The 16,103-nt window shown below is 38.7% G+C and overlaps 1 protein-coding gene across 2 annotated transcripts in view; it reads left to right on the forward strand.

Annotated features, from left to right (window-relative positions):
* The window catches only part of timm50 (translocase of inner mitochondrial membrane 50 homolog (S. cerevisiae)), a 51,711-nt gene that overhangs the window by 25,635 nt on the left and 9,973 nt on the right, over positions 1 to 16,103 (forward strand). For both annotated transcript variants that reach the window (XM_067595558.1, XM_067595557.1), the window contains exons 5-8: positions 6,538 to 6,596; positions 8,173 to 8,292; positions 12,785 to 12,889; positions 14,839 to 14,937. In XM_067595558.1, the coding sequence (XP_067451659.1) occupies positions 6,538 to 6,596; positions 8,173 to 8,292; positions 12,785 to 12,889; positions 14,839 to 14,937 (383 nt within the window). The remainder of the gene's footprint in view (positions 1 to 6,537; positions 6,597 to 8,172; positions 8,293 to 12,784; positions 12,890 to 14,838; positions 14,938 to 16,103) is intronic.

Below are 16,103 nucleotides of genomic sequence, written 5' to 3' on the forward strand. Positions count from 1 at the left end.
CATGAGAGAAAATACAAATGTGAGTAGATTGTTTATCCTCCTTCAATATAAAACACATTGCAGGAGTTGTTTAGAGATAAAATGTAGCTTTAGCCACACAACTAGCAGACTGAAATATAAATGTAACTATTGGAATATAAAATATAACTGTTACCATTAGATCTTGAGATTCATGGTCCTCAGAGGACTTTTAATCTAGTGCCATCATCAGGTCAGCTTTATCAATTTGTTCAATACTTTATTTTATAACCAAATACATTACATTTTTGTTAGCTTTAGCTACACTTTCAGTGCTATCAAGCTAATGTTAGCATGCTAAGACGCTAATCAAGACGATAAACATCAGTGTTTCCCCTATATTCATTCAGTTAGCAACAATGCGTTAGCTTAACTTGGTCAGGCTCACTTAAGGTGGACTGACTTTAAAGGTGGACCAGCAATTCTCATTTTTAGTGTCAATCTCAGCCGCTCTTTAACAGAGAACGGAGAAATGATGAGTCTCTGTCTCGAGCTCTAAAGCAGTCAACCTAAGGGCAACACTGAACATGGTAAACATTAAACCTGCTAAACGTCGCCAATAAACCGCCATAAATCCAAAGAAAACAGAGGCTGCAGAACTTGCAGAAGTTTTCCTCAATATCAAAGTAAACCAGTGATAGTTGGTGGTAAACCACTGCAAACAGAAGCTGCTAATAGCTAATCCAGCAGACCGGGGGTGGGGGTTATCTGGGCCCCCCACCCCACCCAAGGCCGGATCGAGAAAAACACAAACAGCCCTGATCTGACAGCTCGACGGAGCGAGGCCTCTCGCACAAAGAGCCGACATTGACTATGAAAGAAAGACCGTTAGAGAGGGAGAGTAGATGAAAGGAGAAAAACAAGAGAGGAGAAGAAAGAGAAGGAGAAGGAGGAGGAGGAGGAGGAGGAGGAGGTGGCGGTGGTGGAGGCTTCTCCTCCTCCTCCTCACACACACACCAGAATGTCACCAGGAGGAAACACTCCAGGCAGCAACACATGACAAACAGGAATCTCAGTTATTTTACATCCAAACAAACACTTGAGGTGATGCAATTTGTTCCAAAAAACAAAGTTAAACTTCTGCAAACAGCTCCAGAATTGTCAAAACATCACTGTGTGAGACTGCAAACAAACAAAACTTTGTACTTAACTTTGTTCAAGACCTTTTCGAGACTCTCTTGGAGATAATTAGGGCATTTCCAAACTTCCTGTAATAGTTTATCTGCTGTTCTGCTGCAGCCAAGATTCAGTCATTGAGATACAGTTTGACAAACAACCTCGGTTTTATCTCCAATGACACCCTCGCTCGTCAGGCCAAGACCTGGCAGTTGCCGACATATTTGCGTTGGCGAGTGTACGTGGGCGCCGGGCGTCAGGGGTGTCCCCACAGAAGACATCGCCGCTCACAGCTAATGCAGTCAAAGAAAACAAAATCCCGTTTGGTAGCATTTATTCACTGTCAAATAGCCTGGACCAGAGGTCACTAACTGGAGGACTCCGGTCCAGACCCAGAAGCTGTCCCATATGGACCCGGACCTACCGCCAAGACAGAAGGTTATGATTTAAAACCTGACGGGGGGCTTCTATTTTAACTGGCGCAGCTTTTGTAGTCTTTACAGTAGACGGTGAAGAGAGAAAAGACGAGTGAGACGGAGAAAGTGGAGATGTGAAACAGAAAAGGGGGAAATTCAAGCTTTTCCTCCCTTTATTTTATTTTTCTGAAGTTAAGCACTTAATTGAACATTTTATTTATTTTCTCTTATTTTCAAATGCAGCCCTATTTTATTTAGTAGATGAGATTATTATTATTATTATTATTATTATTATTATTACATTAAACAAAAAGTTTTTGAATTGTACTGAATTCATTTGATTTGACAGTCAGGTATTGATTACATGCAGATGTTGATACAACTACTAGGCTACTTAAATATATATCACACTAAATAGTGAAAGACATCATGATCTTCTGGACCTTTGCTTCTCTAACTGGACCTCTTTAAATTTTAGTTGATCTACACACACTGCACTGCTATGTTCACACATATACTGCTAACTTCATACTCCTCTCCATCACACATCACGTAAAGAAGCTACATGTATAACACATTTTAGTTCTCATAGTAAGTTTGTTAAAATCAGTCGTCAATATATTATCCAATCACTAGTCGGCACAACCTTAGTCTGAAATATTTCTAACTGGGTAAGAGTTCAAGCATTTTTCCATCTTTAATCCCTCAGCTGATGTAAAGCTATAAAAATCATAAAGGTTGAAGTTAACTGAGCTGTTTCATTATTGTTTTCATCAACGTCAAGATGGAAGTTAAACATTAATGTGAGATAAAAGGTCAAAGAAGTATTCAACAAGAACGTTTCCACCATTAAGAAGTTTCTCCATTTTAACCCTTTCATGCATGACTGTGTTATGTGTTTTTATTCCCCTTTAGGCATGAAAAAAATATTTGAACTTCATTGTTTTGTTTTTTTGAAACATGGGATGACACACTAGAGTCCACTGTGTTGGCTGATGTGCAACTATACCATTAAACCACATGCATATCTAAGAAAACGGCTTTTGAATAGCTGTCCACTGTAGTGACCGCTATGTATGAAAGGGTTAAAAACTCTGTTTAAAAAAAAAATGGTGAAAAGTGTCCGTCACATTTTTATAGATTCCACGTTTGATGTCTTCAAGTTGTTTGTTTTGCCAGACAAACGATCCAAACCTCAAAGATGAAGAAAAACAGGAAAAATTCACGTTTAAGAAACAGAAACCGGTGAATTTTTGGCATTTTTGCTAAATAAATGACTTAAAAGATAAACTCTGATCATCCTAAAGCTGCAACGATTATTTTCATTGTCGATTATTTTCTCGATTAATTGTTTAGGCCGTAAAATGTCAGTAAAGGATGAAAAATGTGGATCAGTGTTTCCTGAAGTCCAAGACGACGTCTTCAAATGTCTTGTTTTGTCCACAACTCAGAAATATTCAGTTTACTGTCATAAAGGACTAAAGAAACCAGAAAATATTCACATTTCAGAAACTATTTTTGCTGTAAAAATGACTCCAAATGATTAACTGATTATCAAAATAGTTGATCAATTTAATAGTTGGAAACTAACTGATTAATCGACTAATTGTTGCAGCTCTAGATCATTCTGCTGGTTGTCTGATTGATTAATCGACTGTTTTCAGCTCTAAGTAGCTCTAACAACAGTTAGAATGATGTTCAGTGTTTTAGGGATAATGATTATTTTCATTATCAATTAATCTGCTGATTGTTTTCTTGATTAATTGATTATGTAGTCTATAAAATGCTCAATCCCAAGGCTGTGTCTTCAGCCCAAAATTCAGTTTTTTTTGTCTACAGATGATATAAAACAGAGGAAAAAACAGCAAATCATCATATTTTAGAGGCAGGAACCAGATTACAGCTTAAAAAATGATTGAAATGATTAATCGATTGCCAGAATCTTCTCTCAGTCAACTAATTTATTGATCAGCTGATGATTTCTGCTCTACAACACTTATAGAAGTTCAGATCCTGGACCTGAGATTCATTAGTGAAGGAGACTTCCTCCTCTCGTTAGAGGAAGCTGACAGGGTGACAAATAGTCCTCCTCCTCCTCCTCCTCTCCATCCTTTCCCTGTAATCCTCTGTTCATCGCTTCCACTCCTCCACCTCCTCCCACCCCCCCCTCCAAACACACCCACACCCACCCCACCTACCCCCACCTCCTCCTCCTCCTCCTCCTCCTCCTCTCCCGCATCGTTCGCCCCCGTCAATTAACATGATAAAAGCCTTAATCTGCCACACACACATCACAGAGGGCATCCACACATACTGACTAGGATGACATCATACTGCATACCACACACACACACTTAATTTTTCATTATGGGGTGTGTTTGGTCGGGATCCCAGGGGAGAGGTTACTTCACAGCCACGCTTACACTCCCACGCTGCCTGCACCAGTGTGTGTGTGTGTGTGTGTGTGTGTGTGTGTGTGTGTGTGTGTGTTAAACAAAGTGTATGTTTTCACCTCATTTCACTTCACGTCACTCAAAAACAGCTTCTGCTTATTTATGAATCGAATCCCGGCGTGTCTGTACATGACGACGACGCATCCGACTGTGTGACGAGACAGAAAAAATTAGCAGTAAACATCCTCCAGACATGTTTTAGGACAGAGAAAAATAAAAAAGTTCAGTTACCTTGTTAAAATTCTTCATTAAGTGGAGTCACACAGCTGAGTTTTCTTACTCATATTTTTAATTTGAGGGGTTGCATTTTCATCACATCATCTTGTGTCTTTTCATTAACTTTATCTGGAGTCGATGCTCTAAAATTCATTTTATATTTCACGTTAGTTTGTTTTAAAATGTTGGACAGGACTGTTCACACTCTACATTATCTAGTGATCTCTGTACACACACACAAACACACGCGTGGAAGCGTATGCGCCCACTCAGCGCGTCATCACAGCAGGACTGTGGCAGATGGCTTCTGCTTCCTGCTTCAGCACGCTGCTATGAACTCTGGGGGATTGAGTCCCCTGGGACCAGAGCGTGCTAGCTTCAGCGTGTGTGTTTAGGCAGAGATGGAAGGATAGAGAGAGGCACGCGTGTGTGTGTGTGTATCTCGCTATTGTGGTCGTATTTGCAGTAATGAGCCCACGGCCCCATGGGAAACAAAGTCTTTATTATTATTAGTCATTAGCAGGTTGACAGCTGGAGGTTTTATTAGCAGCTAGCTAGCTAGCTGGCTTATCAGCGTTGCCATCGGCAGCAGCAGCTTGTGTCGCCGCCTCATTGATCAGTTCGGAGGCTGCAGGTGATCATAACTCTGTTCAACCACATGTCAGCGTCCTGACCAATCAGATCTCATCTAGCATTTCCTGTTCAGGTAAACGATTGGTGGAGCTGCGTCTTGGTTTTAAGTGTGACGTAATCTGTCATAAAATAATCTACACATAACAGTTTTCCACATGTTCACTGGGAAAACTAACCTCTGCATAATTGATTAATAATGATATTTATCGCCAACTATTTTGATAATTAATTGTTTTGAGTAATTTCTTTAAGAAGAAATGTCCAAATTCTCTGATTCCAGCTTCTTAAATATGAATATTTTCTGGTTTCTTTAGTTTCTTTGACAGTAAACTGAATATCTTGTTGAGTTGTGAACAAAACAAGACATCTGAAGACGTCATGTTGGACTTTTACAAACATTGATCTGCGTTTTTTCATCATTTCTCGACATTTTATGGACCAAACATCTAATCAATTAGTAGAGAAAATAATCGACAGACTAATCTAATGAAAATAGTCGTTAGTTGCAGCTCTTAAACTAACAAACAAAAGCAGACAGATTGATAAAACATGGATATTGATTGACTGCTCTTCCATTAGAATAACTGATTGACTGATTTGGATGTTTGGAAAAGTTCAATTATCCAGAAAACTTTTCTTTAACAAGTGGGTTTAATTAGAAGCTGATCAATGGAGTCATTTTTTAAAAACTTATGAATCAGTTATTTCATATATATCACTGCTGCTTCTTTGTTTTATAACATAACAAATATAAAACATTTCTTCATTGTTGTCTAAATAAGCAGCTTATTGGGGGGATTTGTCATGTTTTTGACTTTTCTCAAGTCTAAACCATTAATCAGTTAATAAAAAATAGATAAAACGGGGATTGATGATGAGAATAAAGTCAGTTTCAGGGCTAGAAGTAATAATATTTAATGAGGGGGGTAATAATGGGTTTAATGATGCTTGCTGGTTACTTTAAAGAGCTGCTAAAATGTAAACAGTTTAGTTTCTGTGTCTGAAGTCATTTTAACAAGATCCTTTTCATTTTATAAATATATATTTTTCATGTTATTTTCTCTCATCTTGTTATAACACAAAACATTCTTTTTATTTCTCAAAATTAAAACAAGAAAAAGATCCACTCAGCGACTGAGATACGTTGATTTTTGTGCAATAAAGGGGAACTTTTTCTGTTAAAACAATCATTTAGTATCCAATAATAATTTAATTTAATTTTAGTATTATAATTTTTAATTAAAAAATATCAAATGTCATTATTAAAACAAGAAACTGAGGAAACGTTTTCCACGCTGGAGACAGAAAACGAGAACTTTAATCATGAGAAGGAAAGACTGACGGGTAGTCAGCTGTGAAATATCTGCTGTCAGTCACATGATTTCAGCTCCAGACAGATGTTATCAGCTGTTAGTACAGCTGTGCTTCATCTCTATTAAAGGGGATGTTACTTTATCAGTGACATTTCTTAGTTTAAACGTCTTTATAGTTGTTAATAATCAACAAGTCTTCTCTTCATTTCTCTTCTATCAAACGATTGAAACCTGAAAATGCAGAAATATTATTTTCAACTTCTGTGTTTTTAACTTTCTGTGCTTCAGTTTGAACACAATGTTTCTACGTCACATTAAACTGAATCGTCTATATTTTATTAGACATTTACTGAAGTTTTTTTTCTATTTCAGACCCGCCTGTAATCCAACATCTGAGAAGAACCTTTAAATACTTCCAGGACTACAGACAGGTGAGTGATGCATTCATATGTCATCCTATCATAATTTAACAAACTTTATCTTCAGTATTTGGGGACCTTTACATTTTATAATTTAAAAGTTGTAAATGATGCGATTTTAAAGGCTCATACCGATAATTTTAGACTTTAAATTTGACTGTTGTGGGCAAAGAAAACTTAGCTGTGTGTTAAAACAACAGTCAGGTGTCCATGGTAACAGTGAAAGAGGGTTTTTCCTCGCTGTATTCATTCCTCCTGTTCATACCGGATGTTAAAAGATCCTTCAAATGTGCTTTCAATGCATTTAAAAGTCTCTGTGAAGCTTCTATTCAGCTTCATCAGTCTGAGTTAGTCATATCAAGTGGATATCTGACACATTTACAGTCTTTTTAGCATCAAATGCCCTCTTTGTGTTTCCTCGGACAGTGTTTCCCTGTTGAGCTGCAGGTGGAAGTATAGTAACAAAAAGACTGTAACGTTGAAAGATATCTACTTGATTTGACTCATTTGGACGCTGAAGCTTCATATTAGCTTCAGATAAACTTTTTAAATACATTTTTTGCATTGTAAGGTCATTATGAAGGGATCTTCTAATGGTCAGTATGAACAGGAGGAATGATTACAACAAGATAAATGTTCATTCAGGCTCCTTAATGTTGATTTAAGACACTCTTGAATGAATATGGAGGGATGAAAGCTCTTAGAAAAAAAAGCTTTTAGACCATCAAGTGTTTAAAATGATTTCTCTTTTAAAATAGTTTTGGATAAATAATCTCAGTGTTAGTTAAAATATCCTGGCTGTGGTGTTCATTTAATTTCACTTTTACCCTGTTATCACACTATTACCGTTATTACTATCTGATATTATTAACAGTAAACCGTTTGTTTTATTACAGACAATCAGTTACTTCCTCCTCAGGAGCGAGAAATTGTTTGACTTTCCTTTTTCGCGGTTTCTCGTTTTTTTTTTTTTTTTTTTTTTAAGGCTGATTTACCAGAATTAATAGTGATGACACTGAATTAAATTAAAGTGAACTCACCGCTGCAGGAACGTGTTGTTTGCAGGGTTCAGATGATAGTTTCGGGGGGTTTTTTGTCTTCCAGCTCCGTCCCTGAAGTCGTCAGACATGAATAAACAGCAGCTCTGGTGTCCTTAATGAAGGTTTATCTTGATACGAGCTCTTCACTCTTCACAGCGGTTATATATTCAGTCTCCTGTTGACAGGAAATCATTTCTACTGTCTGTTAGATCAGAATATTCACTCCTAAATATATATATATGAGAGAGATGTGTGGGCTGGTTGTTGTTTTTCTTTTTTGAAGCCAGTTTTCTCAGACTCGCTGACTTCCTCATCTCTGGAACGTGTGAAATATGTTTGATGTATTTTTAGTTTTGAAGGCATCTCAGTTCCCATAACTGCATCCACGTTTCGCTCACAGGAAAAGAGGAAATATGTATATGTTTTTCAGAGAAATGAGATGTCCTTTTCTTCTTCTTGCTTAAGTTTCTATCTATAATAAAGGTTATTTTAGGTTGAGGGTGAAGAAAAAGGTTTCTAATACTCTTTGACGATTTCGTTGGTGTCAGATGATCATCGAGCCGACGAGCCCGAAGCTGCTGCCCGACCCTCTGAAGGAGCCGTACTACCAGCCTCCCTACACGCTGGTGCTGGAGCTCACCGACGTCCTGCTGCACCCGGAGTGGTCGGTACGTCTCCTCGCTCTCCACAGCCAAACTCCTCTGGATTCTTCCTCTATACTCTCTCATCTACTCCTCTTCTTCTATGGTTTCTTCCTCTGCTCTGTGAAGTGCTGATACCACGTTCTCCAGTTTGAATTATTTTAATTTACATTCTCAGAGATCAGGTTTTTTTTACTGTCATTAGGCGGATTGGTCTAAATACTACATTACCCATAAGCCATTTCAGCCAGTTCATAGTTGTGAATCAGGATCTTCAGTATTTGCAGTGTCGCCCCCTCGACCACCTCCTTTTACTCCTCTGGATTCCTCCTCTATACCATGGATGTATAAAGAGAACTGGATACGACTTCCTGGTATGAAAGTACCCGGATCCTCCACATTGTGCGGCCCATAGAGCGAGCGCACTAGTGACTTTCACTGACAGAGGCGGCTACTTCCGGTTTAGCCCTCCGGCTAACTCGAATGGGGATAAAACAATTCAATCATGTGGCTCTTCGAGGCTTTTGAAATGTGATCGGACCGAACGGGTTTAATTCTGATAGTGAGACGAGTCATTTCACAGAGGTTGTGACGCTCAGAAAAATGTATCCACTGATTTACAGACGTCTCTTTCACAATGTAAGTCTCTGGTAAAAGTCTTTTTGGGCCAGTGTGCATCACTTGACGTTGTAATTACACGGTTTGGCCGCTATAGTATGGCGCCTGGCGCTCTTCCTGTATCCAGTCCTCTTTATACATCCATGCTCTATACTCTCTCGTCTACTCCTCTTCTTCTATGGTTTCTTCCTCTGCTCTTCTACAGAGTTGTGAAGTGTTAGTGAAGTTTATGTTTCGGCCTCCAGTTTGAATTATTTTAATTTAAATTCTCAGAAAGCAGATTTTTTTATTTTTACTGTCATTAGGCGGATGGGTCTAAATACTACATTACCCATGAGCCATTTCAGCCAGTTCACATCTGTGAATCGGGACCTTTAGTATTTGCAGTGTCTGATATATTTAATTAACTTTTTTATATATCGTGCTGCTCATCTTATTTTCAGGTTGTTAATGTTTGTACGTTGCCTCTAAAAACTTCTGTGTTTTTGCCATAAAACATCTTGGGAGTTGTAGTTATTTTAGCCTTTATTATATTTAATTTAATTCAGTTCTCTTTAATATCTATAAAGCAAAGCTGGTGGAGTTTGTTGAAAGGTAAACCTGCTAAAATAAGAGATTTGATAAATGGATTTCATCCTTATTATTATATTCCTGTCCTGTAATCCTCCTTTACTCTTCTACCATTCTGCTTTTCTCCCTCTTTCTCCTCCTCTTGTCCTCCTTTTACTCTCTTCTGTTTATCCCTCCTCTCCTCTCTTAGACTTCCTGTCCTCCTCGTCTCCTCTTCTTCTCCTCTTCTGGTCTTCTGCTCCTTCATTTTCTCCTCTTTCATTCCTTTTCTTTTCCTTGTCTTTCCTGTCTGCTCCTCACATGCCAATAATTATTCATTTTCTTTCCTCCCGCTCAAGAAATACACAATAAAAACACCGAGAGAGAGAAAGAAAAGCAGCTCGAACTTTATATATCAAATATTTGTAAGAAAGGAAGTGAAAAGAAAACAGTTGAAGAAAGGAAGGAAGGAGGAGTGGAGGTGAATTTGGGAACAGGTGGAGGATGGAGGTGTGTCCCACCACCTGTCGACTTGTGCTATTGTCTGCTGAGAGCCCCTCCCACCCCATAACACACACACACACACACACACACACACACACACACACACACACACACACACACACACACACACACACACACACACACACACACAGTCTGTCTGCCTACCTGACAGGTGTGCAGCAGCTGTAATTCGACACCTGCCGCCTGTTATTATAAAGCAGATGAACACCAACAAACACGCTTTTATCCATCACTATTATCTATCTCACACCACAACTTGTACAAACACACGCATGCGCGCACACACACACACACACACACACACACACTCTGTAACTGTCACCTGCATTTTATAGCTGCAGATGATCAGCGAGTCCTGAGAGTCTGAACACACAACCGAAAGAAAAGTCTCCACTGTGTAAAAACATCTGCCTCATCACACACACACACACACATCTACACACACACACACCTACACACACACCTACACACACACCTACACACACACCTACATACACTCGAGCAGCAGCAGCAAACAGGAGTCGACCTGAGTGGAAAAGGTCATGACCTTTGATCATTTAAGTATGACTAAATAATGGCTGTTCTGCTGCTATAGTTACACACACACACACTCACACGCACTCACACGCATACACACGCACACACACACTCACACGCATACACACACACTCACACGCATACACACACACTCTCACGCATACACACACACTCACACGCATACACTCACACGCATACACACACACTCACACGCATACACACACACTCTCACGCATACACACACACTCTCACGCATACACACACACTCACATGCATACACACACTCACATACACACGTATACACACACACACTCACATGAATATACACACACACACATGCATACACACACTCACATACACACACGCATACACACACACACTCACATGAATATACACACACACACATGCATACACACATTCACACGCATACACACACACACACACACATGCATACACACAGTTACACACACTCACACGCATACACACTCACATGCATACACACACTCACACACCTACACACACACACACACGCATTCACACACACACACACACATGCATACACACAGTTACACACACTCACACGCATACACACTCACATGCATACACATACACTCACGCATACTCACACTCATACACACACTCACACGCATTCACACACACACACACACACACACACATGCATACACACAGTCACTCACACGCATACACTCACACGCATATACACACACACACACATGCATACACACAGTCACTCACACACTCACACACACACACTCACACACACATAGTGTTTTAATAACTTATTTCTTATTTATCTTTATAACAACAATATTTCGTTATTGATTTGTAGTTTATGAACTAATATGTGTTTATTAATCTGAACTTTAAACTCGGGTTCGGACTCAAAGCTGTAATATAAACAACTTTGCCAAAAGTATGTGGACGGCCTAAAATTAACAATAATGCTAATATGTAGAACTCTTTTTAAAAGCCGGATTACAAAGAACTTCACACAAGGCAGCAATAATAAAATCAGATGTAGGAAAAAAAAGACATTAACTGGACTAAAACAAAAATCCAGTTGCTGTAAGAAAATAGAAATAAAGATCCAATTAAAGGTTTGTCTCTTTGATAAAAGTCCTCGCTGGTTTTAAGCCTGAACTTTGACCTCCGCCCACTAACGTTCAGACTCACGTTACGACTGAAAGCTGATAAAAGGTTCAACCGGTGAAGCCAAGTTAATAATTAATATTTTTTTATCTGTTATTATATGACTTCCTAGCAGTAACTTAGTCTATAAAATATCATGAATAGTCTATAAAATATTATAAAGTCATCACTTTAGTCTCTACTGTAGGTGATGCTCTAAACAGCCTCACTCATTAGATACGAGGCTCTTTTTCCCTCTGAAGGTTTTTAATATTTTATAATTTCTTCTCAAATTAACGCACATTATTTTAGCAACATTATAAATAGCTGCAGTATCATATAACTCATCTTTAGCTATTAGCTTCTTTCCATCTTCATGCTACGTTCTCATAATTTTAGTTTCATTATCCAGCAGTTTGTTTTATTATTTTAGGTTTAGATTTGTACGTTAAGATACTCGAGGTCGCTGTTATGTGCTGTCCGACGTGTCTCATCCCATGACGTCACTTCCTGTCTAGCCTCTGTAACTGAACACGATGAAGCGTTCCTGGACTTTACTTTCTATATTCTCAGACGGCTCGGCTCCACGACGGCAGCTGCTGTCATAAATTTTAACGACATTTTCGTCGTGAGCAAATAAAAAAAAAAAACCTACAGCTCCCATTAAAAAAAAAAAAAAAAAAATGCAAATGCTGTGGTTTTGTCCACATCCATAAAACTCCCCGCAAACGTCCAGGACACGATGCTCGTTAAAGGCCGTTAAAAACAGAAATATGGAATAAACAACAATATTTTAGATGTTTTTTCAGACAACTCTAAACATACGAAGCGAGTCACATGACAGGAAGCTTCTGTTATTAGCAGAGTCACACATGTTAATGAGATTTTTAATGACCTTTTATCTACTTCTGGAACAGAAACTGGAAGTTCTGGTTTCACTTCGGCTCTCTGGAACATGACACTGAATTATTTTAGCTTTGGTGTGAATGTCAGCTGTTTTATTTTAAAAAAAGAGTGTTTAAAAGGACTTTCAGTCTGTGTCTGGTAGTCACACACACACACGCTGTGGTTTGATCTGGTCGTGTGTTACATCACAGTGTGTTTTTAATGGTGAGTTGCTGACTGGTTTGTGTGTTTCCAGTTGGCGACAGGTTGGCGGTTTAAGAAACGTCCGGGTATCGACTACCTGTTCCAGCAGCTCGCACCGCTCTATGAGATTGTCATCTTCACTGCAGAGACCGGCATGGTGAGACACACACACACACACTCAAACACACACACACACACACACACACACACACACACACAGATAGATAGATAATGTAGTTGTGTTTATTGCTAAATAAGCCCTCAGAGGTTTCACTGTCACGCCGATGTGATCAGATCTGTTGTTAATGTTGTTTTATCAGCTTCTCTCTGGTTCACTGTCAGGAGCTGAAAACTGCCCAAAGAAACACACACACACACACACACACACACACACACACACACACACACACACACTCATTCATTCATTTCAATAACATGTCACTGATTGACGATCAGTCTGTGTATTTAGCTGTTTTCAGCAAAGTTTATAGAGTCACTGAAAGTTAAATTCCAGCAGATTTGACTCTTTTCTTTCTGCACATAACCACCTTTTTCCCCCAAAACATCTTACGGGCAAGATAATCTTAGTCCCACTGTAAAGGCCTTTACACACCGGGGGGCGACGCAAATAAACGACATGAAATTGCGAAATAATCGCCTGCGAATAGTTCACATCAAAACACTGGCAGCGATACGAATTTGTGAAGGAATTTGCGACGGCTCGTTGTGCCGTCAGTCAGCCTGGTGGAGGCGGTTTGTCCAGCAGCTGCTTCTGTGGACATGAGACGCTGAACGCAGGTCGGAGCCGTTGTGGATCGAGCGGATATAACGCTCTCCTCTTCTTTTGTCGAGTGAGGAGAAGAAGGACAAGATCATCATCACTGGAGGATGTTGACATCACCAGGCTGACTGACAGCAGGAAGTTACTGAACCAAAACAGTTTGCATGTCGGCTCCACGGGAAGAAATCCACAGTGTTTGTCTTTATAAATACACGGTGATGATGCATCAATGTATTGATTCATGTTCACAGTGAGTGAACCTACCTGTCTGCCTGCAGTGCTCACAGACAGACCTGCAGCTGATCAATCAATATAGATACGGTCAATAAGTTCATAAACACACACAGCAGGATATTCAACACCCCACGTGGGCCTTCGCAAGGAACAGCTGTCTGTGCAGATTACACTCTCTGATTGGTTGATGCTTTTATTCGCTGTGTGAAAAGTCAGAAAAATCGACCTGGGTCTGAAAAAAATCACGTCGCTTTTTCGCCTCGTAATATTCACGTTCTATGTGAAAGTCCTCATGACACAAACAACAGTTGGAAAAAATATAAAAATCACATCCAGTGTAAAGGCTTTAACTCTGTTGGATTTTATTTAATGTCCCTTTTCCAGCAGCTTTGATCACATGCAGACGACGACCACATTAACTCATAATGTTGACAGCAGAAACAGTTTGTTCCCTCGAACCCACTGAACTGTTATCTGTCACATTCAGCTACTAAATGAGCAGTAAAGGTCCGACACTGTATAGAAGCAGTAGTGTTGAAGTTTATGAAACATGAACAGGCTGATGAGGTTCATCTTTGAGATGATTTTAACTGTATTAAGTGGTGGTTAATTCCTGCTGTTGACATGCGATCAGATTTAAACTCCTCCTCCTGCTACTGCTTTCAGATGCTATCAGTCTCATCTCTGCTCTGTTTGTGTGTGAAGTGTGTCGGCTCGTTTACACTCGTCTGAAGAACAAACCTGATTAACATCTTAATTGTTACTTATTCTGTAGAGATTTTCTTTTCTTGAATAATTAGCAGGTCTATAAAATGTCTGTCACAATATCCCAGAGGCCAGTTTGACGTCTTCAGATGTCTCGTTTTGTCCGACCAACAGTCCAAAACCCAAAGATGTTCAGTTTACAAAGATATAAAACACAGAAAAGAAGCAAATTATCATCATTTAGAAGCTGGAAACAGAGAATGTTTGACATTTAGCTTTAAAAATAACTTGACATGAATTAATTTTACAGTGTATTTATGGCTGATGGTAATTATTGTTTTGTCTTTCTGTGGTGTGTGTGTGTGTGTGCGTGTGTGTGTGTCCAGACGGCGTTTCCTCTGATTGACAGCATCGATCCTCAGGGTTTCGTCATGTATCGTCTGTTTAGAGATGCAACACGCTACATGGAAGGACATCATGTTAAGGTACGACCTCTGTGTGTGTGTGTGTGTGTTTGTGTGTGTGTGTGTGTGTGTGTGTGTGTGTGTGTGTGTGTGTGTGTGTGTGTGTGGCTCAGTTCTTAAACAGGTAAGTAACGTCAGGTTAACGTAATTAAAAACTGATCAAACACTGTCATAGAGATGAAGCTCATGAAAAATACTTGAAAATTGAAAAAAAAAAGAGAAAATTGTATGAAAATAATAAAAAATATAAACAAATTTATAGAAAATGTGAATATAAATTACAACAAAGGAAGTTAAAAAAAAAAAGTAATGAAAAAAGTTAAATGACTATATAAAACTTATGAAATAATTCAATCTTGATAAATAACTAAACATTAAACCTGAAGATCTTCAACTCTCCGCTGTTTACAGAGTTTAATATTAATAAACAAATAGACCTGATCATATAAATATTACAGGCAAAATATATAAAATAATATGAAATAATCTAATACAAATATTATGTCATCCTGCTGCTTTTCACAGTAATAATGATTATTATTGCAGGTGATTTTATTTTACAACAGTATTTTTCTCAATGTTTTATTTTCATAATGCAGCGTTTCATCACAACGTTTTTATCAGAAAGTCGAGACAAATGAAATAAACAGATTTATGAAATAAAAACATGTCAGAAAATGTTTGAAATAATAAACTGCTGGAATTAAATAAAAAATGAATGAAATAAATTTGTGAAAAGAAGCAGGATAAAATGTCAAGGTAGTTTTAACATTCAATTAAATATTTAATTTCATGGTTATAATATATATATTTTTATTTATATGATTATTTATTTAGTTCTGTCTTGTTTATTGCTTCAGTATTCATGTGTTAAAGGTTTCTCTGATGGAAACACAAAAACTTCTGATCAGAAAAGTTTGTTTTGTGACAAAAGAATCATTTCATGTTTGTTTTAAAGTTGTTTAAAGACGTTTCGTTTGTTCTAGTTGATGTTTTTTGTGGATAAAACACCTGTACGCTGTTAGAGAAGCTGCGTTACCCCCTGCGTCTGCGCTCCATAGCTGCCTTCTGCTGCTGCCATTGATGTCTCCTCCTCTTCCTCGCCACAATAGACCTTCCTAATCCCCTCCTCCTCCCTCCTCCTCCTCCTCCCCTCTCAGGCCTCATTAACCTTATGCCTCCTTCTC

The sequence above is a fragment of the Thunnus thynnus genome, chromosome 7 (genome assembly GCF_963924715.1).
Source record: "Thunnus thynnus chromosome 7, fThuThy2.1, whole genome shotgun sequence".
Lineage (NCBI taxonomy): Eukaryota > Metazoa > Chordata > Actinopteri > Scombriformes > Scombridae > Thunnus > Thunnus thynnus.